The 26,799-nt window shown below is 37.5% G+C and overlaps 1 protein-coding gene across 1 annotated transcript; it reads right to left on the reverse strand.

Annotated features, from left to right (window-relative positions):
- Window positions 1-12,313: 12,313 nt before the first annotated feature.
- LOC117061989 (serpin B3) lies at window positions 12,314-19,151 on the reverse strand. Its single transcript, XM_033175020.1, has 8 exons — window positions 18,925-19,151; window positions 18,127-18,316; window positions 17,873-17,929; window positions 16,491-16,619; window positions 15,902-16,019; window positions 14,354-14,496; window positions 13,914-14,069; window positions 12,314-13,153 (listed from the first exon to the last, which is right to left on the reverse strand). The coding sequence occupies exons 2-8, from the start codon at window positions 18,289-18,291 to the stop codon at window positions 12,749-12,751; spliced, it is 1,173 nt and encodes a 390-aa protein (XP_033030911.1). The 5' UTR covers window positions 18,292-18,316; window positions 18,925-19,151; the 3' UTR covers window positions 12,314-12,748.
- Window positions 19,152-26,799: the final 7,648 nt, after the last annotated feature.

Consider the following 26,799-nt stretch of genomic DNA (forward strand, 5'->3'; position numbering starts at 1 on the left):
CCTGAGACACTTAAGAGAAATGATTCAGTCATTCACTTACCACATAGATGCTGACCATTTGTGTGGGTTCTAGGTATTCAACACAAATTATACAAAACCCCCATTTTGATAGAGCAGACAAGATTATACAGCAAGGGTTTTTCTCAGAAGAGTACTGTATCATTTATAGGAAAGGAAGTTATGTATCCTTCTATTTATACAGCAAAAGTAGTTTGTAAGGCTTAACTTCCATCTTTGACTATTGGAAATTGTATAAAAAACGGACATAAATTTTATCCAATCACATTTAATGGAAAATTATCTAGAAATAAAATTTCTCTTTAAACTCGTCAAAATTGCAAACAAAAATTTAAATACAATCACTTTTAACCTCCTGATGATCAGTTAAGGCAAATTGGTAAGTCACAAATAACAGAATTTTATTTTTCAATTTTTAGTTTCATGGTGTTTCTTGCTCTTTATGACAGGAATACTAGCATACATATGGTTAACTGTATATTAATCTGTTCTCACATTGCTATAAATAACTATCTGAGGCTGGGTAATTTATTAAAAAAAGAAGCTTAATTGGCTCATGGTTCTGCAGGCTATACAGGAAGCACGGCTTGGGAGGCCTCAGAAACTTACAATCCTGCAGAACATGAGAGGGAAGAGAGCACGTCCTATGTGGCTGGAGCAGGAGAAAGAAAGAGAGCAAAGGGAAAGCTGCTATACACTTTCAAACAAGTTGTGAGAATTCCATCATGAGACAACACTGGGGGATGGTGCTGAACCATTAGAAACTGCCCCCCACAATATCATTATCTCCCACCAGGCTCCATCTCCAACACTCAGGATCACAATTCAACATGAGATTTGGGTGGGAACATAGAGCCAAACCATATCATTCTGCCCTGGCCCCTCCCAAATCTCATGTCCTTCTCACATTTCAAAACACAATCATGCTTTCCCAACAGTCTCCCAAAGTCTTAACTCATTCCAGCATTAACTCAAAGTCCAAGTCCAAAGTTTCATGTGAGGCAAAGCAAGTTCCTCCTGCCTATAAAACTGTAAAATAAAAAAAAGTTGGTTTCTTTGAAGATACAATGTGGGTACACGCATTGTGTAAATTATCCCATTCCAAAAGGGAGAAATTGCCAAAACAAAGGGATATAGGTCCCATGTAAGTCTGACACCCAGCAGGGAAGTCATTAAATGTTAAAGCTGCAAAATAATCTCCTTTGACTCCATGTATCATGTCCAGGCTACACTGACACCAGGGGTGGGTGTCTAAGGCCTTGGGCAGCTCTGCCCTGTGCCTCTGCAGGGTACACTTCCTGTGGCTGCTTTAACAGACTGATATTGAGTGCCTATGGCTTTTTCAGGCATATGGTGCAAGCTGTTGGTAGATCTACAATTCTACGGTCTAGAGCACAGTGGCTCTTCTCTCATAGATTCACGAGGCAGTGCCCCAGTGGGGACTTTTTGTGAGGGCTCCAACCCCACATTTGCCCTCTGTACTGCCCTTGTAGAAGTTTTTCATGAGAGCTCCACTCCTGCAGCAGACTTCTTCCTGGACATCCAGGTGTTTCCACACTTCCTCTGAAGTCTAGGTGGAGACTCCCAAGCCTCAACTCTTGCCCTCTGTGTACCTGTAGGCTTAAAACCATATGGAAGTTGCCAAGGCTTATACGTTGCACTATTTGGAGCAGTGGCCTGAGATGTATCTGGGGTTCTTGTAGCCATGGCTGGAGCTAGAGCATCTGGGATGCAGGGAACCTTGTCTTGAGGCTGCACAGAGCAGCAGGGCCCCGGGCCTGGCCCACAAAACTATTTTTCCCTCCTGGGCATTGAGGCCTGTGATGGGAGGGGCTGCTGAAATGGTTTCTAAAATGACTTGGAGGCATTTTCTCCATTGTCTTGGCTATTAATATTTGACTCCTCTTTACTTACACAAATTTCTGCAGGCAGCTTTAATTCCTTCCCAGAAATGAGTTTTTCTTTTCTACAACATGGACGGGCTGCAAATTTTCCAAACCTTTATGCTCTGCTTCCCTTTCAAATGTAAATTCAAGTTTCAGATAATCACTTTGTGCATGCATATCAGTGTATGCTGTTAGAAGCAGCTAGGCCAGGCCACATCTTGAATACTTTGCTGCTTAGAAATTTGTTCACCAGATAACCTAAATCATCTCTCTCAAGTTCAAAGTCGTACAGATCCCTAGAACAGGACACAATGCTACCGGTCTCTTTGCTAAAGCATAGCAAGAGTGACCTTTATTAAGTTCCCAGTAAGTTCCTCATCTCCATCTGAAACCTCCTCAGCCTGGACTTCGCTGTCCATATCACTATCAGCATTTGGTCAAAATCATTCAACAAGTCTGTAGGAAGTTCCAAACTTTTCCTTATCTTCATGTCTTCTTCTGAAGCCTCCAACCTGTTCCAACCTCTGCCTGTTACCTAGTTCCAAAGCTGCTTCCACATTTTCAGGTATTTTTATAGGAATGCCCCACTTCTCTTGTACCAATTTTCTGTATTGGTTTGTTCTCACATTGCTATAGAGAACTACCTGAGATTGGTAATTTATTTAAAAGTTATATTTAATTGGCTCATGGTTCCACAGGCTGTACAGAATCTATGAATAGGGAGGCCTTAGGAAACCTACAATCATGGTGGAAGGCTATGGGTAAGCTGGCATGTCCTACATCACTAATGCAGGAGGAAGAGAGAAGGGAAAGCAGGAGGTGCTACACACTTTCAATCAATCAGATCTTATGAGAATTCTATCACAATTTAGCACTACGGGGATGGCACTAAGCCATTAGAAACCATCTCCATGACACAATCACCTCCTACCAGGCACCACCTCCAACACTTGGGATCACAATTCAAGATGAGGTTTGGGTGGGGACATGAAGCCAAACCATACCAGTATGTAAATAAATTGAAGACTGGTCAACAATCAGTAAGAATAATGTTGCTCTTAAAAACATGTTTAGGATGCACATCAGCAAGATGGTGGAATAGGACTCTCCAGTATTTATTCCCCTATAGAAACATCAGTTTGAATAACCACCCATTAATGAAAATACCTTCACAAGGATTAAGGAAACCAGGTAAGAGATTATAACACGTGCATGTAGCACAAAAATGAGAAAAGACACATTAAAGAGTATAGGAAAGACAGTTTTACATCACCCACATCACCCTTTCCCCAATCCTCAGCAGCACAGTGCAGAGAGAGATAATGCATGGAGGAAGGAGAGGGAAGTAAGCATTGAAGTTTGCCTGACATCCAAGCACAACTATCTTGCCATAGCAAAGCCCAGCACTAGGCAGGCCCTCATTGCTCCAGATTCCAGGCTTGTACCTGAGGACTGAGTAACCAGACTTGCCTAAGGGACAGGTCAGGTCTGGCAGCTCCAGGCTGAAGGCCTGTGTAACAGACCTAGGGTCTAGAACTGTCCTCCTGGACTTCACTGTTGGACTGGCTCCCGTAAACCTAGGCTCCAGTATTGTCCTTGTGTATCTGGGTCCCAGGTTAGTCCTGAAGCCCCCAGGACTCATGTTTTCCCATGGAGAATTATCCTCTAGCACACTCAGCCTCCAGGAAAGCACCAGAGGACATAAGGCCCATGCTAGTTTCTGTCAACCAAGGGTCCAGGCCAGCCTCAGTGGTTCTAGGTACAAGCAAGTACTGATTATTCTAGGTTTCAGGCTAGCCTTAGTGAGCCCAGGCTCCATGGTGCCACAGCACCAGTATCCAGGCTGTTCCCTCTGTCCCAGGCTCCAGAAGACCCAGGGTCTAAGCTTACTCTAGGATATCAATGGTCCAGACCCACCTCAGTAGATTCTAGTGTCAGCAATACTTTGTGGACTGAGGCTCCAAGACCACTCCTGTAGACCCAGGCTTCAGGCCAGCTCCCATGGACCCAAGACACAGACCTTCCCCAGTGGACTCAGAATCCAGGCCAATTTACTTGAACTCAAGGCTCAGATGTACCCATACAGATTAAGGCTCCAAGCCCAAACCAGTGGACCAAGGTGTCAGTCTCATCTCAGTATTTGGCTGGTCTTTGAAGGCTCAAACTCACAGACTGTCCCAGTGTCAGGTTGGCCCTGGTGGACCCAGGCTTCACGCTGGCCCTATGGATGCAGGTTTCAGGCTTTTCCTCATGGACCTGGGCTCCAGGTAGATCTTTGGGGATTCAGTTAACAGGTCAACTCCAGTGAATCTAAGCTTACGGGCTAACTCTCAAGACTCAGGCAACAGACCTGACCACTCACTGACTCAGCACCAGGATAGCCTTCTTGAGGACTCTAGCAGCAAACTTGACCAATGGCCTGCCAGAATCTCTGAATGAAATAACTGGTGAAGGGCTTTCCCAGAAAAACCAATCTGCAAAGACTGGAATAATTCCCTACTTCTTCAAACATGCAGACATCCATGTAAGGCAACAAGAAACATGCAAAACCAAGGAGACATAGCACCACCTAAAGAACAAAATAATTTCCCAGTAGCTGACTCCAAAGAAATGAAGATATAAGAACTGGCTGACAAATAATTCAAAATAAAAATTTGAAAAAAAATCAAGGAACCTAAAGAAAGCACAGAAAAATAATCGATGAAAACAGAAAAACAATCAATGATGAAAATTAGAAATTTAACAGAGAGACTGAAATTATTTTTTTTAAAAAAAGTGGATTCTAGAGCTGAAAAATACAATGGCTAAAATAAAAAAAATTCAGTAGAAAGCATCAACAGCAGAATTGATCAAACAGAAGAAACAATCTGTGAACGTGAAGATAGATTATTTGAAAATATACAGTCAGAGAAGAAGAAAAAAATAAAAAGAAGAAACAACGCTTACAGGGTTTATGGAAATGTATAAAAAATTCAATGTATAGGAGTTTCCAAAGAAGAAAGAAAATGGAATAAAAAGCATATTTAAAGATATAATATTTAAAAAACTTTCCAAATTTGAGAAAAATATAAGTATCTAGATATAAGAAGGTCAAAATTCTCCAGTCAGATTTAGTCCAAACAAATCTACAAAAGGACATAATATAATCAAACTGTCAAAAATGAAGACAAAGAGAGAATAGTGAAAGCTGCTGGACAAAATAAGGGATTAACAAAAAGGGAGTTCTGGTAAGTCTATCAGTGGATTTCATAGCCAAGACCTTACAGGCCGGAGAGAGTGAGCTGATATATTTAAAGTACTGAAAGAAAAAGCTTGCCAACTAAGAATACCAAATATGACAATGCCCTCCTTCAAAAGTGGAGGGATAAAAAAACTGAGGGAGTTCGTTATGAGCAGATATATCTTACAGGAATTGCTAAAGACAATTAGTTCTTCAAGGTGAAAGAAAAAGATGCTTTGGGTAACACAAAATATATGAAAGTATTAAACTCACTAGTAAAACATAATAACAACAGTAATTTGTTAAGGAATATACAACATAAAAAGATGTAAATTATGACATCAAATATTTAAAATGTGGTGGAGACATAGATTAAAAGTGCAGAGGTTTTCAATGCAGTCAGAGTTAAATTATTATCAGCTTAAAATAGCCTAATGTAAATATAAAATATTTTCTATAATCCTCATTATAAATAAAAAGCAAAAACCTAGAGTAGATACACAAGGATAAAAAGTAAAGAATCAAATCATGTGACTACAGAAAATCATTCACAAAGGAAGACAGCAAAAGAGGAAGAAAGGAACAAAAGATCTACAAGCAACTGAAAACAAATTAACAACATAGTGGTAATAAGTCTTTACTGATTAATAGTTACCTTGAATATAAATGGATTACATTTTCTAATCATAGACACAGAGTGATCAAATGGATAAAAATAAACAAGGTCTAACTATATGCTGCTTACAAGAGATTCACTTCACCTGAAGAACATAGACTCAAAGTGAAGGGATGGGGAAAGTTATTGCATGCAAATGGAAACCAAAAGAAAGCATGAGTAGCTATACTTACATCACATGAAATAGGCTTTGGGTCAAAAACTGTAAAAAGAGATGAGGAAGATTATTATATAATAATAAAAGGATCAATTTGTCAAGAAGATATAACAAGTATAAATATATATGCACCCAGTATCAGAGCACCTAAATATATAAATACTATCAAATCTGAAGGGAGAGATAGACAGTAATACAATAATAGTAGAAGACTTCAGTACCCCACTTTCCTCCATACAGAAAATCAGTAAGGAAAGAATGACTTAAACTACATCTTAGATCAAATGGACCATTCAGAACATCCCATCCACTAGTTACAGAATACATGTCTTTCTCAGGCATAGAAATTTGAGAACATTGAAATCATAGTAAGTATCTTTACCAACAACAATACCTGAAACTATAATTCAGTAACAGGAGGAATTTTGGAAAATGCCCAAATATTTTAAAATTAAACAGCGTACTCCTAAACATTCAAGAGATTAATGAAAAACATTTATTAAGGATTATCTTGAGGCAAACAAAAATATAAAAAAACTTACAAAACTAACCTATGGAATGCATATAAAAAGCACTTCTAAGAGTAATTTGTCTTTTTGAGACAGGGTCTCACTCTGTCACCCAGGCTGAAGTGTAGTGGCACAATTAAGGCTCACCGCAGCCTCAACTTCCAGGGATCAAGGGATTATCTCACTTCAACCTCCTACATAATTGGAACCAGAAGAGTACACCACCAAGCCTGACTACTTTTTTCATTTTTTCTTTGTAGAGATGTGGTTTCCCTATGTTGCCCGGACTGATCTTGAACTCCTGGGTACAAACAATCCTCCCATTTTGGCTTCTCAAAGTGCTGGGATTACAGGCATAAGCCACTGCACCTGGCCAAGAGCAAAGTTTATGCAATAAATACCTACATCAAAAAAGAAGAAAGCTCTCAAATAAACACCCTAATGTAATGTTACAAAGAATTAAAAAGACAAGAACAAAGCTAATCCCAAAGTTAGTAGAAGGTAGGAAATAATAATAATCAGAGCAGAAACAAATGAAGTGGAGATTAGAAAATAATAGAAAAGATAAACAAAAGTAAGAATTGCTTTTAAAAAATTATACACAAATGATAAACCTTTAAAGGCTAAGAAAAAAGGTGGAAAGATGCAAATAAACAAAATCAGAAATGAAAGAGATTTTACAACTGATACCACAGAAATACAATGCATCATATGGATACTGCTAAGACAAATTATAGACCAAAAAATTGGATAGCCGAGAAAAAAACTGATAAAATTCTAGATGCATACAATCTACCAGGATAAATCTACCAGGGTAAATCTACAATGAAGAAACAGAAAATCTGAACAGACCAATGGTGATTTTGGAGATTGAATTAGTAATAACAATTCTTTTGTCAAAGAAGAGCCCCGAACCCAGTGGTGCTACAGCTGAATTCTATCAAATATATAAAGAAGAACTAATACCAATTCTTCTCATACTTCCAAAAAAACTGAAGAGGAGGTAATACTTTCAAATTCATTTTAGGAGGCCAGGATATGGAAATACTAAAGCCACACAAGACCACTACAAGAAAAAAATTATAGATGAACATCCTTGATGAGCATAGATGCAAAAATCCTCAAAAATTACTAGCAGACTGAATTCAATAGCACATTTAGTTGATCAATCAACATAATGAAATAGGATTTATCACAGGGATGCAAGGATGGTTTAATATATGAAAATCTATAAATATGATAAATTATATTATCAGAATAAAGGACAATGATATTATTATCTCAAGAGATGCAGAAAAAGCTTTTGAATAAATTCAACATGCTTTCATGATGAAATTTCTTAATAAATTAGGTACAGAAAGACGGTATCTTAACATAATAAAAGCCATCTATGAACAACTCACAGCTAAAATCATATTCAATTACGAAAAGTTAAAATGTTTCCACTAAGAATAAGACAAAAATGCCCACTCTTTTATTCAATTTCATACTACAATTCCTAGTCAGAGCAATTATGCAATAGAAAAATGTAAAAGCCTTCAAAATCAGAAAGAAACAATTTAAACAGTCTCCGTTTGCAAGTGACATGATCTTTTATATAGAAAACCCTAAAGATTCCACAAAAAATCTGTTAGAACTAATGACTTCAGTGTAGTTGCAGAATACAAAATCAACAAAAAAAATTAGTAGTGTTTCTATGTACTTACAAGCAACTACCTGAAAAAGAAATCGAGGAAACAATTTCATTTACAATAGCTCATAATATACTTAGGAGTGAATTTAACCAAGGATGTGAAAGGCCTGTACACTGAAAATTTGAAGTAGACAGAAAGCAATGGAAGGATGTACCGTGTTCATGGATTGGAAGAATTAGTATCATTAAAATATTCATACTTCTCAAATTTATCTATGGTTTCAATGCAATCCCTATCAAAATTTATTTAAGAATCCTAAAATATGTATAAACCACAAAAAAACCAGAATAGTCAAGCAATTTTGAACAAAGAGAAGAAAACAGGAGGCATCACACTACTTAACTTCAAAATATCTTAAGAATCAATATTAATCAAAATGGCATGGTACTGGCATAAAAACAGGCACATAAACAAATATAAGGGAATACAGTCCAGAAACAGATCCAGATATTTATGGTCAAATAGTTTTTAACGAAGGGCCAAGAACATTTAATGAAGAAAGGACAGTCTCTTTAATAAAAGGTTTTAAGAAAGCATATACACATGCAGAAGAATGAAATTAGAACCGTATCTTACACCATATAAAAAATCAATTCCAAATAGATTACCGGTAAGTCTTAAAACTGTAACACAACTAGTAGAAAATATAGGGGAAAAGCTTCATGATATTGGTTTGGGCAATAATTTTTTGGTTATGAAATCAAAGGCAACAAAAGCAAAATTAGACAAATGAGACCATGTCAAATTAAAACGCTTCTGCACAAATAAGAGTCAGCAGAGTAAAGAGACAAATGGGAGAAAATGTCTGTAAAGCACACATCTCAAAAGAGATTAATACCCAAAACACATAAGGAACTGGAACAACTCAATAACAATAAAACAAATAACCCAATTAAAAATAGGCCAATGATCTGAATACATATTTGTCAATAGAAAGCAAGCAATATCAATAATCATTTAAGAAATTCAAACGAAAACCACAATGAGATATCATCTCACTCCTGTTAAAATGGCTTTTTGTCAAAAACACAAAAGATGACAAGTGTTGACAAGAATGTTGCAGAAAAAGACTTGTTTTACTCTGTTGGTTGGATTATAAATTAGTACAGACATTATGGAAAACATCATAAAGATTCTTCAGAAAATTAGCTACAGTATTACCATATGATTTAGTAATTCCAGTTTTGAGTGTGTTTCCAAAGGAAATAAAAGCAGTTATGTTGGAAAGATATGTTTATTCTCATGTTCATTGAAACATTATTCATAATAATCAAAATATGGAATCAACTCATGTATGTAATAATGAATGACTGGATGAGGAAAATGTGTTATATACATGCACAGTAGAACACTTACTATTCGGCCTCTAAAAGGAAGGAAATCCTGTCAATTATGACAAAATGGGAAACCTGGAGAACATTATGTTGAGTGAAATAAGCCATGCAGAGAAAGACAAATATTGCATGATCTCTCCTATATGCGGAATCTAGAAAAGTCAAACTCATATAAATAAAGAGTAAAATTGTGATTACCATGAGCTGGGGTGTGAGAGGGAATTGAGGAGATATTGGTTGAAGGATACAAATTTCAGTTAAACAGGAGAAATAAGTTCAGGAGATCTATTGTAAAACATAGTGACTATAGCTAATGCATTTTATTTTTGAAAATTGCCAATAGAGTCGACTTGCAGTGTTCTTACCACAAAAAGTTATGTGAGGTAATGTATATATAAACTAGCTCTACTGACTCATTCCACTATGTATACATACTTCAAAACAACATGTTTTACAACATAAATGTATACAGTTGTTATTAATTAAAAGTACATTAAAAACAACATTTAATGAAGAGGGTTTTTTTTCACCTAAAGATGTGTGTTTTGGAGAATTCTCTTTTACCTTTTTTGAGTCAATTTTATAGAGGCATAATTAATTAAAATTTAAGTGTATAGATCAATGATTTAAGACTGTTTTCCAACGTGGTTGCACCTTTTCTATTTTCATCAGCAGTGTGCGAGAGTTCCAGTTTCTTCACGTTATTTTCAAAACTTGCAATGGCCTAGTATTTTAAGTTTTAATTTTGGCCATCCTAATTGGTACAAAGTGGCATTCCATGGGCAGGAGTTTTGAAAGCATTTAAAATTTACATTTCTTATCAAAATTTTAATTTAGTTATTTATTTCATATCAGCAGGTACTCGTATTCTGTTTTATTCAATAGACTTTAATTCATTACTTAGAAAATCAAAACAAAAAATTTGGCTTTCCCTTCAGTGTCTCTTGCAGATGGCTAGAATGCAGGTGTAACTGGTTTTCTGGTGGGCCTAGAATGTATGTAAACATTTCAATTCTCCTAACAAAATATCAACTATGCCCTCTCCTCTCTAAGACTCTAATGCTTATGAGCCTTTGTCTTCACATTTTCATATTATAAAGTCCCTTCTTTAAACTCAGAAAAATTAATAATTGTTGAAAAATACGGTCCAGTGATTCTAACAATCAGTTCTTCGGAACTATCCACTCTACCATTTTCAGCTTCACTGAATCATTAGAAATAAATTCTCACCTATTGGAAAGAATTTGAGCTTCACAATTCCTTACAATTTATCATTTTAAAGTACACTTCAAAATCATAGATCCTGGCCCAAACTTCCGACCTCTTCATATTTCTCATAAACTCAATACCATCCTTATTTGACCTGTATTGTAATGCACATCTGTTCTTCAAGACTATCACATCCTTCTTTGCTTTCCTTCTCCAGCTCCATTCACTGAACAGATTGTTCATGTTATACACTCTCTGGCTCGTCTGTCAATTCCCTCGACAACTTGACCAAGTCTCGTAGTTAAGTGGTGAAACATTTCTTTCCTCGGCCTTAATCCTGGACTGCTGACTCTTGCTCAAGAAAACTTCAGCCTTGTTCAAATTCTCTAAAACTTACTTTTTATGAAACCAGGTGGGATTCAGTACTGACTGGGAAGAATCTATGGGAGTAAATATGGAATCCTAAGAAAAGCTACTTTCTGGAAAATAAAAATGATCAATTCCTGATCTTTACACATACTGATATCCTTCAAGGTCAATTCTAGATTCTTCTTTCTTTTAACTTTATCCTTTCTCCCTAGGATCTTATCTTTGCTTTTAGCTACAATTACTGTACTTATCCCAATAACTCTAAAGTATTTATATTGAATATCACAAATTTAGAGTTTCAGATCAGATTCTGTTTCTGAGATTTAGACTAGTATCTTCAAGTGCCTGCCAGACAAATCCATTTGAATCTTAGAAGTACCTCAAATTCAATAAGTACAAATTTAAACCCATGATGTTTTTTTTTTCTGTCAAAAACAACAACATTGGACAGGCACGGTGGCTCACGCCTGTAATCCTAGCACTTTGGTAGGCCAAGACGGGCAGATCATGAGGTCAACAGATTGAGATCATCCTGGCCAACATGATGAAACCCTGTCTCTACTGAAAATACAGAAATCAGCTGGGAGTGGTGGCACACGCCTGGAGTCCCAGCTACTCAGGAGGCTGAGGCAGGAGAATCGCTTGAACCTGGGAGGCGGAGGTTGCAAGTTAGCCATGATCATGCCATTGCACTCCAGCCTGGCGACAGAGCGAGAGTCTGTCTTAAAACAACAACAGCAATAGCAACAATAGCAACAACATTTTCTTCCATGCAACCAGTTGGCTAGGTCAGAATCTTAGATGTCTTTCTGCAACTATTACTTTCTAAATAATTTCCCCAGGCCATTTCTTTTTCTCCATTTCCACTCCCAATACTCTAATGGTTTCCTAATTTATATACGGTAACCACACTGTTCTTTCCTCTCATCCATTGATATTAGAGTAGCCAGAGATGTATTTTCAAGATGCAGATATAATTTTATCCCCCTCTTTGACAAATAAACAATCAAACAATCAAAGCCTCTAATGAGCTTCTTATCCCTTTTAGCATAAAATAGAAAGTTTCTAATGTGGTTTACAAGGCCTCTCAAGTTCTGAGATCTGCCTTCTACTCCAGGCTGGTCATGAACTACTCTTGTTTTGAATTTTCCTTTGTATATGATTAATATATTTCTAAATTATCTTTCCTACGTGTAAGTGGACACTTCCCCTTTCCTGAGAGAAAAAAGGTAAAGCAAAAATGATTTAAGTAAGTCATTATTTTATTGATGATGTATTTTATAGAATACATAAGGATTTTAGGTATCACCTAAATTCAAAGAAATGTGAGTTTCTAGGTTGCTAAGTCTGAAGAGAAAGTATGATTTGGTTTGGTCCATTTAAAACAGGTCACAAACAGAATTACATTTCAAATTTAGAAGATACAGTATTAAATTATTCATCGTATCTTGGACATTTTTCCTCATGGAGAATTTTTCTGGAAGAAAATGTAGGTTTATATGTGCTCTTATAAAGAGAAAGAAAGAAAGGCATACTATTTCAATCATTAGATTCTTGATGATGACTATGAGATTGAAAAGAAATATGAGTGAAGAGAATCTGTTGTTGCCAGCAATGAGTTTACCAGAACACCTCTAGGTGAACATTTTCCAAATGGAGTGACAGACTAATTGCATCTAAGGGGATGAGAATCTGCCAAAGAAGAGGATGCTGTTGGTCTTATTTTGTCTGATGAAGAATAGGAAAGGGTGATTACAATGAAACTCTTCATTAGTTAAAAGAGGTGATGTAAACTTTGTTACTACAGCGGTGGCAGCTGCAGCCTCTGCTCCCTCCTCAGTGACCTCCACAAAGGCCTTGTGTAGGACTTTAGATACCATGAGACAGCGGCTCCCAGTCATGCCTGAGAGGTCTGCATCCATATTGAAGATATCCACCATTCCCATGTTTCTCAATGTGTCCTTGAGGTCATAGCTCTCTTCCACTTTGAACCGAGGTAAGTGTAAATCCACATGTGCCTCTCTCATATTCTGCAAACTTGTCCATTCCAACAATTTCTCAGCAGTGAGTTTCTCTTCAAGCTATACAAATGGAAAAAAGAAACTGATATGACTAACTATCGATCTCTAATACACCTTAACAATGAGTTGACTGTGTGGAGTATCTTTATTTTGGCAATAATGTGAAATACAGAAGGTTCATTATTAGATATTATTCTAATAGGAAAAATATGAGTCCTGAATATATCAATACATTGAATTATATGTGTATATGTAAATATATGTATCTAAAAACAGAATCATGTTTTTACGTATATGTAATGTGTACATATGTATGTATACAAATGTATAATACATATGTAAAATATGATTACAATATTTTGTACACAATGAACTGTATAAATCACTATTTCTTGTGCCAACAGCTTACTACATGTGTCAATTTTTAATAGGCTCATCTTATTTTTCTGTATACATTATTTAGTACATTTTGCAATTATCATATATACCCTAACTCTCTATTCCCTTTTTTACTTGGTGTATTTGTAAACTTTCCTCACATTACTATGTATTTCTCCCAGTCAAGTTTAAATTGCTGCATAATAATATCATCAAATTGATATTTTATGCATGTAACTCAAATAAATTAATAATTAATTAAGTCTTCAGTTTGTGTCAGGCCCTATGCTTAAATATTTGTAATATGAAGGTGAGTAATCATTCCTCCCTTTGAATTTTTCATTATTTTGAGGCAATTTGGTCACAAGTTTTTACCTTGTTTAAACTTGGTATCTTTGGAAAAAAGTCAGGCAGTAGAAGAGTTGTAGATGCAAGTTTTTACCTTCTGCAGACCATTGATTTCATTCGGCAGCAGCACAATCATGCTTAGATCTTTGCCTTTGTATGGTATTTCCAGGACCTTGGCCTGTACATCCTCCAGCAAGGCAAAATTAAAGGACTTGTTCTGCCTCATCATCTGTACGGACTTGTATGTATTCTGTAATAAATCAATGTGTCCAACAAATACCAAGTGAGACACAAGACAAAAAAGATAATATTATTGAGATATCAACACATCCTTCTTCTAAGACATAAGCCAAGAATTTAATGAGTTAGATACAAAAGTTTCTTCAGGTATTTCTTATTAAATAAAGTTATAAGACTAAAACAACAAAATAACAGACATGAAAAATTTTATTTTTTACTTGTCACGGTACATTCCATCAGAAATGTTTAAATTTATTAACATATTATATTATATAAATAAAATATAGACAATACCTTGTTTGGCCAAAATTTTTCCTCTTTAGTATTTTCTTTATTAAATTTATTTTGCCATTGACCCTTGAAATAGATTGCGTTCACAAGAACCAGTGTGGTACCGTTGACAATAGTCCCATCAGGAAGTAGGTTTTTAATTTTTTCTGCAAGGGAAAGAATAAAAGAGTCTTTTATACAAGGTACAAATGGTTTGTCTGGAAGATGCTTTGCAAATGTTCGTGACTGATCATTAATTATTCACCCAAATCCTTACTTTAGACTCACTGACTTTGATCTTTGAATTATTAGACTCACTGACCAATGGTTCACCATATGCAGCTTTCTTTCAGGCTCCAGTCGGATAAAGTTACCCTTGATGGAGACATCACTTCTTGTGATAGAGAAGGAATTCAGGTTCTCTATGAGTGACTTCAGTCATCCGATATGGAATACTGATACACTGATTTTATCTACTCTTTCAACATATGTCTTTCCTTTCTTCCTCCCTCCTCTTCCGATTATTTTTCTTTTTTTTTTTTTTTTTTTTTTGAGACGGAGTCTTGCTCTGTCGCCCGGGCTGGAGTGCAGTGGCCGGATCTCAGCTCACTGCAAGCTCCGCCTCCCGGGTTTACGCCATTCTCCTGCCTCAGCCTCCCGAGTAGCTGGGACTACAGGCGCCAGCCACCTCGCCCGGCTAGCTTTTTGTATTTTTCAGTAGAGACGGGGTTTCACCGTGTTAGCCAGGATGGTCTCAAACTCCTGACCTCGTGATCCGCCCGTCTCGGCCTCCCAAAGTGCTGGGATTACAGGCTTGAGCCACCGCGCCCGGCCGATTATTTTTCTTTTAACTATGGGGTCCTGAATCAGAGGATGTAGGCCCTAATTGCTTTTTAGGACAAGTGACTCAAGCTCTATAATATGAAACGCGTGCCCTGTGCTGTCAGACACTACTTCCGGAGGTATCTTCCTATTCACTCTCATGTTGAGTTGCTGTAAGTTTGGCCTGTAATGAGAGGTGGGAGGTAGGAAAGATGTCTATGGAATGGAGACTTTGTTAAGCTCTTCGCCTCTGATGGAGAAGACAGCTGTGATAATTCCTGCAGAACGTGTGCCTAGAGATGTAGTCCAGGCAGCTCTAGTTCAGACGGCAAAAGGGTCATTTACCAGAGAGCTACTTGTTTCCCAATTAGTAAAGGAGAAGGGAGATGCTTTCGAATGTTTTCTTTTAAATATTCATCATAAAAAAATTGGTTCTGATTTAAAGTAAAGGACATGATCTCAAAATGGGCCTGAGTGGAGACAGGGGATCCACAAAGCTATTGTCATCCAGGAACATGAGCAAATAATTCTCCAGCTGTGTTTTCATCTGATTGGCTTCATGTGATTTCCTCCTTGGCTCCCCGAGGCTCTCTTCATATTCATTTGGAAAAATTCTTCATCTGGAGTGCCTTCTTCTGTCTTCCCTGCAAAGCCATCTCAATCCCCACTGCTGGCCCCACGCAGTGACAGGCACAGGGCTCACTCGCATAGGTTTCTCAAAGGTGTTTCTATAATGGGCGGTTCTCCTACCATTCGTTTGACTTTCCACCCAGGAGTTAATCTTCTTTCGACTTTCTTCTGGAGCCTTTGCAAAATCAACAGATTCCACACTGGTCTGGTAAAATTTCTTGATGGCATCTAAATATTCCTTTGAGACATGAAGGAGGAAAGTAGGAATTAAGAGTAATTTATGTAACTATGTATTACCAAACTTAGTTATTTATAATTATAGTAAGCCGAATCCAGAACCTGAACAAATGCAGTATCTCCTGTCCATCCATATTTTTATACAGGTGCCATGTAGGCAATGCAAAAGGGTAGTGTGGGCTGGCACAAAAAACAGGTCACTGAAGGTCAGTGCCGGTTTACTGATGGTATCTTATTACTCACTCTACTACCCAACCTCCTCTTTTATTACAAGATTATCCCTAAATCCACTCTTCACTGATGTATTGTCGGGGTTTGAGATACTCCAGTGGGGGAGAGTTGTGGAAATGGAGCTAATGCACTCTGAGTAAATGCTACTCCCATGGGTCAGGCAGACCCATGTGCCTTGCTTTCTTCCATTTGGCCACTCAGAGGCACAGACACCAGGCTGCAGATGAAAGGTGAAATTTACCTGTAAAAATTGATACGTCTTTTCTCCGAAGAGCTTGTTGGCGATCTTCAGCTCATATGCATCAGTGGATTTGTTTAATTCAGTCAGAAGCTTTTGAAACTGGTGATGAACATTTCCTGACCTATCAACCTTCAAACGTCAAAAAAGGAGATCACTGAATTACTGCATCAATGTAAATTCTAAACCCGTGCTAAGTCTGTTAGATCAGTTCCTAAAGGCTGGTAGTTTCAATGATGACCTTTGTGCTTATTCCCTGATACTTGGTGTATTTCACCTCAAATACTCTTCAAAATCTACCTTATGTTTGACTTCTTCCAGAAAATTCTTCCTGCACTAGTGTACTCCAATCTTTTCCCTTCTGAACTAAAGATGCAGCACTGCCTACCATTGGGTTTTCCCCTTGTTGGTTTAAAGGGTTAGGTTTGGCTTCCCAGTTAAACTGTCAGTTCCTTAAGGACAAGGACCATGTTACACTTCTAACAGACATCAAGAATATATTTAAGTTTGGTTATTTTAAATAGATTATGCCAGGAAGCCCTGTTATACCTGTTGGTGGTATCATCTTGTAAGACACATTGATCTATGGCTCTTTCCTCATGATGGTCATTCTCTGCATGTGAGAACAGTGTGTGCCAGGTACATGGGTAAGAGCTTTACGTGGGTAATTCTAAGTCTTTAGTTCAATTCAGATGTAAACAAGAAAGCTTAGAGAATAGAAAAAAAAACTCTGTTTATAGAGACATAAATTAGTAGTGCCAAGTTTTGAACCTAAGCCTGTTAAATCTAGAACCTTCTACTTTCCATCAAAGCATTTTTCTCTATTAAGGCTCTAAATCAATATATTCCATATCAATCATTCTCCGAAATAGACTTGTGCTTATTCTTCTTAATCTCATTAATGACTCAATTAAAATTAAAGTGTTTTTGCAATATTACTGTGATTAGTATGATTATAGCTATTTTATAATAATAACATTTATTATGACTTTATGGGCAAGGCACTGTTGGAAATGTTTGCATGTATATGCATGTATTGAGTCAGATTTTTTATTACCCTTAGTTTTCTGGGATGAGGTCACTAGGATTCTGAGCAATTGTGTCCTGCCATGTTCATCATTTGTGAAGAGCAAAGTTGCAATTTGAACCCACCCTATCCTGATCCACACCTATGCTCTGAAGTACAGCGCTGACTGTCTTTCAGTAACGCAGAAACAAGGAATAACAATTATGTGCCATGAAATGCCAATCCACTCTGTATGTCTCAATCTTTTCATCCAGGCTTTCCCCTAAGAGTGGCCTTTACTTAGTTTCTGTGAAGTTGCAGGTTTAAACTATGACCTGCTCAGGGATCTAAAGCTGAACCAAAGTACTCTGTGACTCACGTGATGTGTTGCAGCTTTTTCTGTGGTGTTCTCTGTGACTTGATCAAAGTGAAGAACCTGGAAGAGACATGAAGCGGGACAAGAAAACTTTACTCAAAAGATCTGTTTAAGTCAGTGCGTTCACAGTTATGGGAATTCCTGCTCAGGCCCCTGCGCTACCCATCAGGCCACCACATCTATTACCATCTGCATGCTAGCCACCAGAACCACAGAGAGAAGCTGCAACAGGACAGCATAATGAAGCTGATACCTACCTTGTTAATTTGTTGTGCAGTGTTGTCTTTGGCCCCTAAGAGGACCATCCCCAATGCTGTTGTGATGCTGATAGGGGAATAGAAGGTGTTGTTCTTTTGTGATTTTCTGAACTGTTGGAACAGATCGAACATGAACTTGGTGTTGGCTTCACTGAGTGAATTCATGGCGAACTCGATGTGATTTGGACTCCTGGAAAAGCATCAGATTCCTGTCAGAATGACTTTAATAAATGGAGTGGTATTTTGTAGTATGATTTTCTTAAAGAAATGACATATCTGGGTTGTGAGATTTTGACATTTAAAGTTTTTCTTTTCTTGTTTGTAGCATTTCAATCTTTCTACAATGTGCATATATTAAATATATTAATGTCCTAATTAAGAGGCTCACAAAATTACTGTTTTTAAAGACTATTGTAAATAAGTAATAGACCCTCTTTATCTTTCCTTCATTACTGGTTACAATGGGGTAGGTAGGAAGGCTTTATAATGAATGCTAACAGGAGACCTCTGTGGATCACATCCAATCCGCTCTTAAGAGGAATCCCTGACGTTTCCTTCAAGGCTTTGTGGCTGCAAGGCACTCTTCCTCTGTGTTCCTCAGGGTGCCTTGGTTTACTTGGAACTAAGTAATTTACATAAAGGACAAATCAGATGAAATAGATATTTTAATTATGCCCTGGCAGAATAAGCAAAACATAATCAGAGAGAATGCAGGAGATGCATGATATAGAATACAGTATCATTATTATTCTCAAAAATAATTCATGTTATTAAGCTGGAGTGACTTGAAGCACTTACCTGTATTCCTAGAGGAAGCAGACGTGGGCAGAGAGCCTGTGAACCTGTGTGTGTCTGTGGAATGAAGGGTGAGATCCTGAATTTATGCCTCTCCTCTTGCTGCCTCTCCCTTTGTGGAGAAGAGATTTCACAAGAAGGCTAACAGTCCTTTCTAATCTACAGGGAAAAAATGCAAATGCAAATCAGCAATCACTGGCTCATTTGAAATACATGTAGGTGACTTTCTTGCTGCCTCTCCCTCTGTGGAGAGGAGATTTCACAAGCAGGCTAACACTTAACCTTGATGAGTAAGAACATTTATGACAAAGGATATGATTACTGTTCTACCATTGTACTTCCTTTTTAATCTATAGGGAAAAAATGAAAATGCAAATCAGCAATCACTGGCTCATTTGAAATAATGTAGGTGACTTTCTATTGCCAACGAGAATAAGGTTAGAATTCCAATTTCCTCTCATTAATTTCAACTCCTTTCCTTTGTATACAACTCCAGATGTTTAAAAAAAAAAAGAAAACAAACAAACACACAAAAAGGGCCATTCTTTTCTTGGATGCTGCATTGTCTTTAAGGCTTACTTTGAACACCAAACAACTAAAAAGCTTACATGTCCTGTTTTTCAGTTCTGAAAGTTTTTGTTATCCTATGCATTTCATTAGTTATTTTTCTGTATAACAAGGAATATAATTCTAATTTTAAGTCCAAAGATATACCGAAGAAGTGTACTTCAGTATCTCATAGCATACTATGGAGAACAGGATTCTGTTGCTTTCTCTTGAATGCTCTACCTTGGCAGTGATCCTGCCAGTCACCTCCCCTGCCCCTTGCAACCATCCCAGATGTTTTCTGTTGGATAGAGTCGGTGAGAAAGTTATCTACCTTGCTGAGTGATATGGTTTGGCTGTGTCCCCACCCAAATCTCAACTTGAATTGTATCTACCAGAATTCCCACATGTTGTTGGAGGGACCCACGTGGAGGTAATTGAATCATGGGGACTGGTCTTTTTCTGTGCTATTCTCGTGATAGTTAATAAGTCTCAGGAGATCCGATGGGTTTATCAGGGTTTTTTTCTTTTGCTTCTTCCTCATTTTCTCTTGCTGCCACCATGTAAGAATAACTTTTGCCTCCCACCATGATTCGGAGGCCTCTCCAATCACATGGAAGTGTAAGTCCAATTAAACCTCTTTCTCTTGCCAGTCTCGGGTATGTCTTTATCAGCAGCATGAAAACAGACTAATACACTGAGTTAACAGGCTGACACTGAGAAGAACAATTGAAGCAAACGGGCCATTTTGAATGGCAGTTTTAAAATTTTTCATTTAAAAATGAAGCAGAAAAATAAGTTGTTTGAACTGTCAGGATCACAACATTGCTCAGTGGTCCTACCATTTAGCACCTGGCTTCAGGCTCATTCCAGTGTTTTCCCTGGAATATCTTGTAATCTGAAGAATGCCTGTGGCCAGAGAGAGGGTTGTTGTCCAAGGCCATTTAATCCAATATCTCCCTGACCACCAGAATAGAGGGCTGGTTTTCTTTTGTGAACCCCCCTTTTTATTAACATGTAATTTATAATACCATCAGGTTCACCATTTTGAACTGTACAATTCAATGATTTTTAGTACATTCACAATGTTGTGCTATCACCATCATCATCTCATTCCACAATAATTTCACTACCTCTAAAAGAAAACTTGTATTTCATTCTTCCCTCTCTCGAGACCCTGGAAACCACGAATCTACCTCCTGTTTCTATGGATTTGCCAATTCTAAACATTTCACATAAATAGAATCATACAGTATTTGTCCTTCTGTGACTGGCTTCTTTCATCTAGTATTACTGTCAAGGTTTGTCCATGTCCTTGCATGGATCAGCACATCATTCCTTTTTGTGGCCAAATAATATTCCATGGTATCAATAGACCACATTTTCTTTATTCATAACTAGATGGACGTTTGTGCTGTTTCCATCTTTTTACTATTATGAATGATGGTGCTCTGACCTTTCATGCACATTTTTTTTTGCATGGCATATGTCTTCATTTCTTTTGAGTATAAACCTATGAATGAAACTGCTGGGTCATACGGCAACTCTAGGTTAACATTTTGAGGAAATGCCAGACTCTTCTCCACAGAATTCTGCACGAGTGTGCATTCCAATCTACCGTGAATAGAGTTCTGATTTCTCCACATCCTCCCCAACACTTGGTATTGTCATGGGCCGTTTTTAACACCAGCAGTGAGTTTGTTTTCTCAGCACATCACAAAGTCAAGGGAGATTCATCTACAACAAGGTTCCAGAAATACACAGGATGGAAGTAGGGGCTGGACGGGAGAAAGGAAGCTGTGTTTCCAATCCGAACATTTCTCACCTGCCTGTTTCCCCAACCTCCAAGACATACTGTTCTTAGGTCTCCTGTATCAATACCTATGTTTTGAATCTCTGAATGAGATTGGGAGGTATAAGGTCCCTGATTTAGGTTGGGGAATAGACTAATGGGGTGTTGATGACTAAAATGTCCAAAGATAGAAGAAAAAGAAACAAGAGGAAACATACGAGATGAAGAATTCCAAAAATGAATAATGATCTTCTTATCTGAGTCTGCATCCAGGGCCATGAGATGAAAATGGACCTTCCTCTATATGGAGTAGGATGGGTTTACTTGGGTACCAAAGAGAAGGAATCTAACATCTCCTAGGACAGAAGCAAGAAGCTCAACCCTGGGAATGGAGGGAAAAAAAACAGGATAACAAGCTGAGACAAACTCGGGTTACAGGGGACATATCTATGGAAGAGAATTTCAGACTATGGCTAAATCTTCTGAGATGCTGAGGTTTGCCATGAAGGTTGAACTTGAGGAAAGGTACTAACTGAAAATGACCAGGAGTTTGCTTAAATTTAGAGAAAGCTTGGATGAGTTCAAATGAGAAATCATTTCAGGCATTTTCTAAAAACTGCTCCTGGCATGTGATAGACAGGCTAGACAGGACATATCCTGATGTGAGAGACGGGACATATCCTGATGTCATATATTGCCATAGAGAACTCAGGAATTCCAAGAAGTTGTTTCATGTGAACACTTGCCAAGTTATGTCTCTCAACATTTCATAAACATATGCCAACTTCATTGGCTCCAGGAGTCCAGAAATTAAAAACAAATCCTCAATGGGAAATTACACTTTCAGGAAATATCCTATCATTACTAATGCCTTTATAGATTGGTTGAGAAATATCTCCTAGATTTTTCTGGACCTTACTTCCTCCTGAAGGCTGTAAAGTTTTCTCAGCATTGTTAAGTTACAAATGAAAGAACATTTATTTATTGTTTCTTACCTATGTGCTTGTGCCTATCTATAGGGAAACTGGTCACTGGAGGAGATTTTTCAAGCATCAAATAACAGAATATATGCCAACTACTATATTCCCAAGGATCTCTCTACAGATATAGATATTTATATATTGAACAACCTCAGAACAAGACTAACTAGCTTTCCTTTTTTAGTTTTCATGAGGGGAAACAACTCCAGTAAGGTTTGAAAAGAAGAGAGGGAAATAGTCTCACGTGTAACTACAGTTGGAGCATAGACAAAGTGATATTATCTCTTGCCTTCCTCCCTCCTTCTTACTCTGCCAACACTGCCAGGGACAGACATCATATTTACTGTATGCTTTCAAACCAAACCAAATCTAACCCTGTCCCCTTACTGTTCTCTTATAACTCTTTCCCTGATTCCTCTTGGCTTTCTTTTTCTACTGCAAAGAAACATCCTGTATTGATGTTCTTCCTTTTACTAGAGCTGTTCTTCTTCCTCCTTGCTTTATCTGCACTATGGATTTTCTCCGATGGCTGCATGCCCCTTGTTCTTCTCTCGTGGGTATCTACTCACTCTCCTCATTCTCATGTCATGAAGCCAGGAAGCCTGATCTTCTCTTTTATTCCTACTGCCTTTTCTAGCCATCGTTTTTCTCTGTCTTCAATGTCCTATTTTAATTTTTTTGGCCATTGCAGGTATATACCATGTACCTCCTACTATCTTCTATGCTGCTCCTTCATATCCACTAAGTAATCTGTTGCCTCTCCACTCTTTATTCGAACTGCTTCATTTATTCTGAGTGACTTCAAAGCTTTCATTTGATTGACAACAGATAGCCAATGTTATTTTACATCTCTTTTCTAGTTGAATTTCCTCTTTTGTGAATTGTCTTTCTTTTACCCTTTTGTTCATTGGAATCCTGGTGTTTTGTGTACTTGAATATGATTTTTTACATAAAATATTTAATTATTGTTGATGCTTGTCTCTGGAGTACCAATGGAGAGATGAAGTTCTAGAGACATAAAGAAATTTGCCCTCTTGGGGATGTGGCTGTACTGGGTATCTTATTTTGCTTCTTCAGTTACATCTTTCATTCTTCTCTACCTCCTGTGAGTTCCGAGAAGCTGAGTTGGACAGAGACATAATAAGGCTCCTGTGCCCTCTGGCATCCAGTTAGATTTGGTCAATGGCAGGCACCAAGAGTAGGTCAGCAACTAGGTGAAGACAGAGTTCTTAGCCAACTGACGGCCTCTCTGTGAGGGTCAAAAGAGATGTTTGCATTACTTTACCAAAGGCTATAGAGCTTACTGGGCAATGTTTTCCAAAACTACACCTACTTTCTCTGGGGTTTGGTAATGACTTCACCATTTGCCCTTCAGGAGTAGGGTTAGAATAGTCTCTTCACTGTTGCTAGATCTCGGATATTTCACCATCCTTTGTACTTCCTGTTAGTCTGAATCCTACTGTTGTAAATAGTCCCTCTACTTCATTACAGATTTGATGGAGCCCTTTGTTTTCTCTAGTGACCCCGATTAATAGCAAGTACTTGGTATCAGGAATAGCTCTAGAAAACAGTCGTGCAAATGGAATTCTGAGACTGAGTTGTTCACATGCTGAGAAACACTCGGTGGAAGGAAATGGGACTCTTATATATGGCATACGGTAGTATCAAAATATCACTGACGGAGACAAAACATGAAGGGCGAGTCTAAGTTAAGGTGTTAAGATTGTGGTGTTTAGTTGCTATTGTGACAAATGGGATTATGAGCTCAGCTGCTTCCTTGCTTCCTTTTCATGCCTTGAGAAATTCACTTCCATTCAAAATCCCCAAGGCATTTTTCATAGACCTTGACAAGTAAATCCTAAAGCAATATGGAAGTTTACAGTGGAAAGATTTTTACTCTTTTTAGGTTGGGAAAATACATTTAAAAAAACAGAGAGGTTCACACCAGTAATACTAACTATTCTTTTTAAATTTTTATTTTTAATTTTACTTTAAGTTCTGGGGACACAAATGCAGAAAGTGTAGGTTTGTTACATGGGTATACATATGCCATGGTGGTTTGCTGCACCGATCAACCCATCATCTAGGTTTTATGCCCTGCATGCATTAGCTATTTGTCCTAATGCTCTCCCTTCCCTTGCCCTCCATCCCCCAACTGGCCCCAATGTGTGTTGTTCCCCTCCCTGTATCCATGTTCTCATTGTTCAACTCCCACTTGTGTGCAAGAACATGCAGTGTTTGGATTTCTGTTAATGTGTTAGTTTGCTGAGGATGATGGCTTTCAGCTTCATCCATGTCCCTGCAAAGGACATGATCTCATTCCTTTTCATGGCTGCGTGGTATTCTATGGTGTATGTGTACCACATTTTCTTTATCCAGTCTGTCATTGATGGGCATTTGTGTTGGTTCTATGTCTTTGTTATTATAAATAATACTAACTGTTCTTAAATATTTAGGGCTGGTGTGATATGGACAACTAAAATTGATAAATATGTTGCTGAAAATGTTTATTGGTACAACTATTTTGGAAAAACTTGGCAATATCTGGTTATTTTGGTAATTCTATGTTTAAATATATACCCTAGGCCACGTGCAGTGGATGTCGCCTATAATCCCAACAATTTGGGAGGCTGAGAGGGGCAGATCACTTGAGGTCAGGAGTTTGAGACCAGCCTGGCCAACATGGTGAAACCCTGTCTCTACTAAAATTACAAAAAACAAAAATAAAAATAAATTAGCCAGGCATGGCGGTGCATGCCTGTAATCCTAGCTACTCAGGAGGCTGAGGTGGAGGGATCCCTTGCACCTGGGAGGTAGAGGTTGCAGTGGGCTGAGATTGTGCCACTGCCCTCCAGCCTGGCTGACTGAGACTCCTTCTCAAAGAAAAAAACCTCTTTCTTTCTATATATAGTCTAGATGAACCCATCTACTATGTTGCACAAGACACGTAATGGCATGAATTGCAACATTCTTGACAATGGAGAAGAGTTAGAAACAGCTTAAATGTATATCAAAAGAAGAATAAGGAAAAATTAAGTTAGGTTTATACAGTGGACTATTCTACAGCAGTGAATATAAATGAGGTGGATAATCATGTCAAAGAGAATAAATATCTAGACATAATAGCAAGGAACTGGAAATCAAATGGAAAAGAATGTGTAAATATCACTTATGAAACATTTTAAAAGCACCTATTACATATATCTGTAATGCATTGTGTTTTAACACAGGAATGACAACATACTAACTTGTGTCAAATTTAGGTAGTAGGCATATGAAGTTCTTAAATTGTTTTCAAAACCTTTTTTTTTAAGTTAATTTAAAAAATGGTAAATAAAAATTGTATATATTAATGGTATACAACATAAAGTTTTGACATATGCACACATTGTGGAAAGGCTAAATTAAGCTAATTAACATATCCATTACCTCATATAATTATCATTTTTGTAGCTGGAACACTTAAAATCTACTTCCTCAGCAATTTTCAAGTATACAATATAACAGTATTAAATATAGTCATGATGATGTAAAATAGATGCCTTGAACTTACTCCTCCTGTTTAACTGAAATTTCATATCCTTTACCAACATCTTCCCAACCCCTCCACCCCACCACCCTCATGTAACCGCCATTCTACTCTCTGTTTCTATGAGTTCAACGTTTTTAGATTCCACATATAATTGAGGTTATTTAGTATTTGTCTTTCTGTGTCTTGCTTACTTCACTTAACATAATATCCTCCAGGTTCATCCATGTTGTTGCGAATGACAGAACTGTCTTTTTTTATGGTGGAATAGTATTTCATTGTGTATATATATCATATTTTCTTTATTTATTCATTCGTTGGTGGACACAGGCTGATTTCATGTCTTGGCTATTGTGAATAATGCTGCAATGAACATGAGATACAAATAATTCTTTGACATACGGATTTCATACCCTTTGGATATATTCCAAGAAGTGGGATTGCTGAATCATATGTTAGATCTGTTCTTAAAATTCTGAGGAATCTCCATAAGGTTTTCTAAATGGCTGTACAAATTTTATTCCCACCAACAATGTACCAGGGTTCCCTTTTCTCCACATCCCCACAAACACTTGTTATCTTTTGACTCTGATAATAGCCATCCTATTGGGTGTAAGATGGTATCTCATTGTGGTTCTGATTTGCATTTCCCTGAGGATTAGTGAAGTTAAGCAGTTTTCTCTGTAACTGTTGGTAATTTGTATATCTTCTTTTGAAAAATGTCTATTCAGCTCCTTTGCCCATTTTAAATATGTATATGTATATGTATATATTTTGCTGTCCCGGATCATTTTTTCCCATTTGGTAGGTCACCTCATCTCTCTGTTGATTGTGAATTCTTCACTTCTTGGCTGTGCAGAAGCTTTTCAGTTTTATGTAATCACATTTGTCTGTTTTTACTTTTGTGGCCTGTGCTTTTGGAATCATATCTAAAAAATCGTTGTCCAGACCAATGTCATGAAGTTTTTCCTCTATGTTTTCTTTTAGTAGTTCTACATTTTCAGTTCTTACATTTAAGCCTTCAATCTGTT

Source organism: Trachypithecus francoisi, unplaced genomic scaffold (genome assembly GCF_009764315.1).
Source record: "Trachypithecus francoisi isolate TF-2019V2 unplaced genomic scaffold, Tfra_2.0 Contig01474, whole genome shotgun sequence".
In the NCBI taxonomy this organism is placed as follows: Eukaryota; Metazoa; Chordata; class Mammalia; order Primates; family Cercopithecidae; genus Trachypithecus; species Trachypithecus francoisi.

Excerpts from the sequence above, each read along its gene's own strand:
- LOC117061989 (XM_033175020.1), bottom strand. The coding sequence starts at position 18,291 with ATGAATTCACTCAGTGAAGCCAACACCAAGTTCATGTTCGATCTGTTC. Across the intron at positions 17,930-18,126 it reads CTGCACAACAAATTAACAAG|GTTCTTCACTTTGATCAAGT; the intron begins GTAGGTATCAGC and ends TGTCTCTTCCAG. Across the intron at positions 14,070-14,353 it reads AAAAATTTTGGCCAAACAAG|AATACATACAAGTCCGTACA; the intron begins GTATTGTCTATA and ends GATTTATTACAG.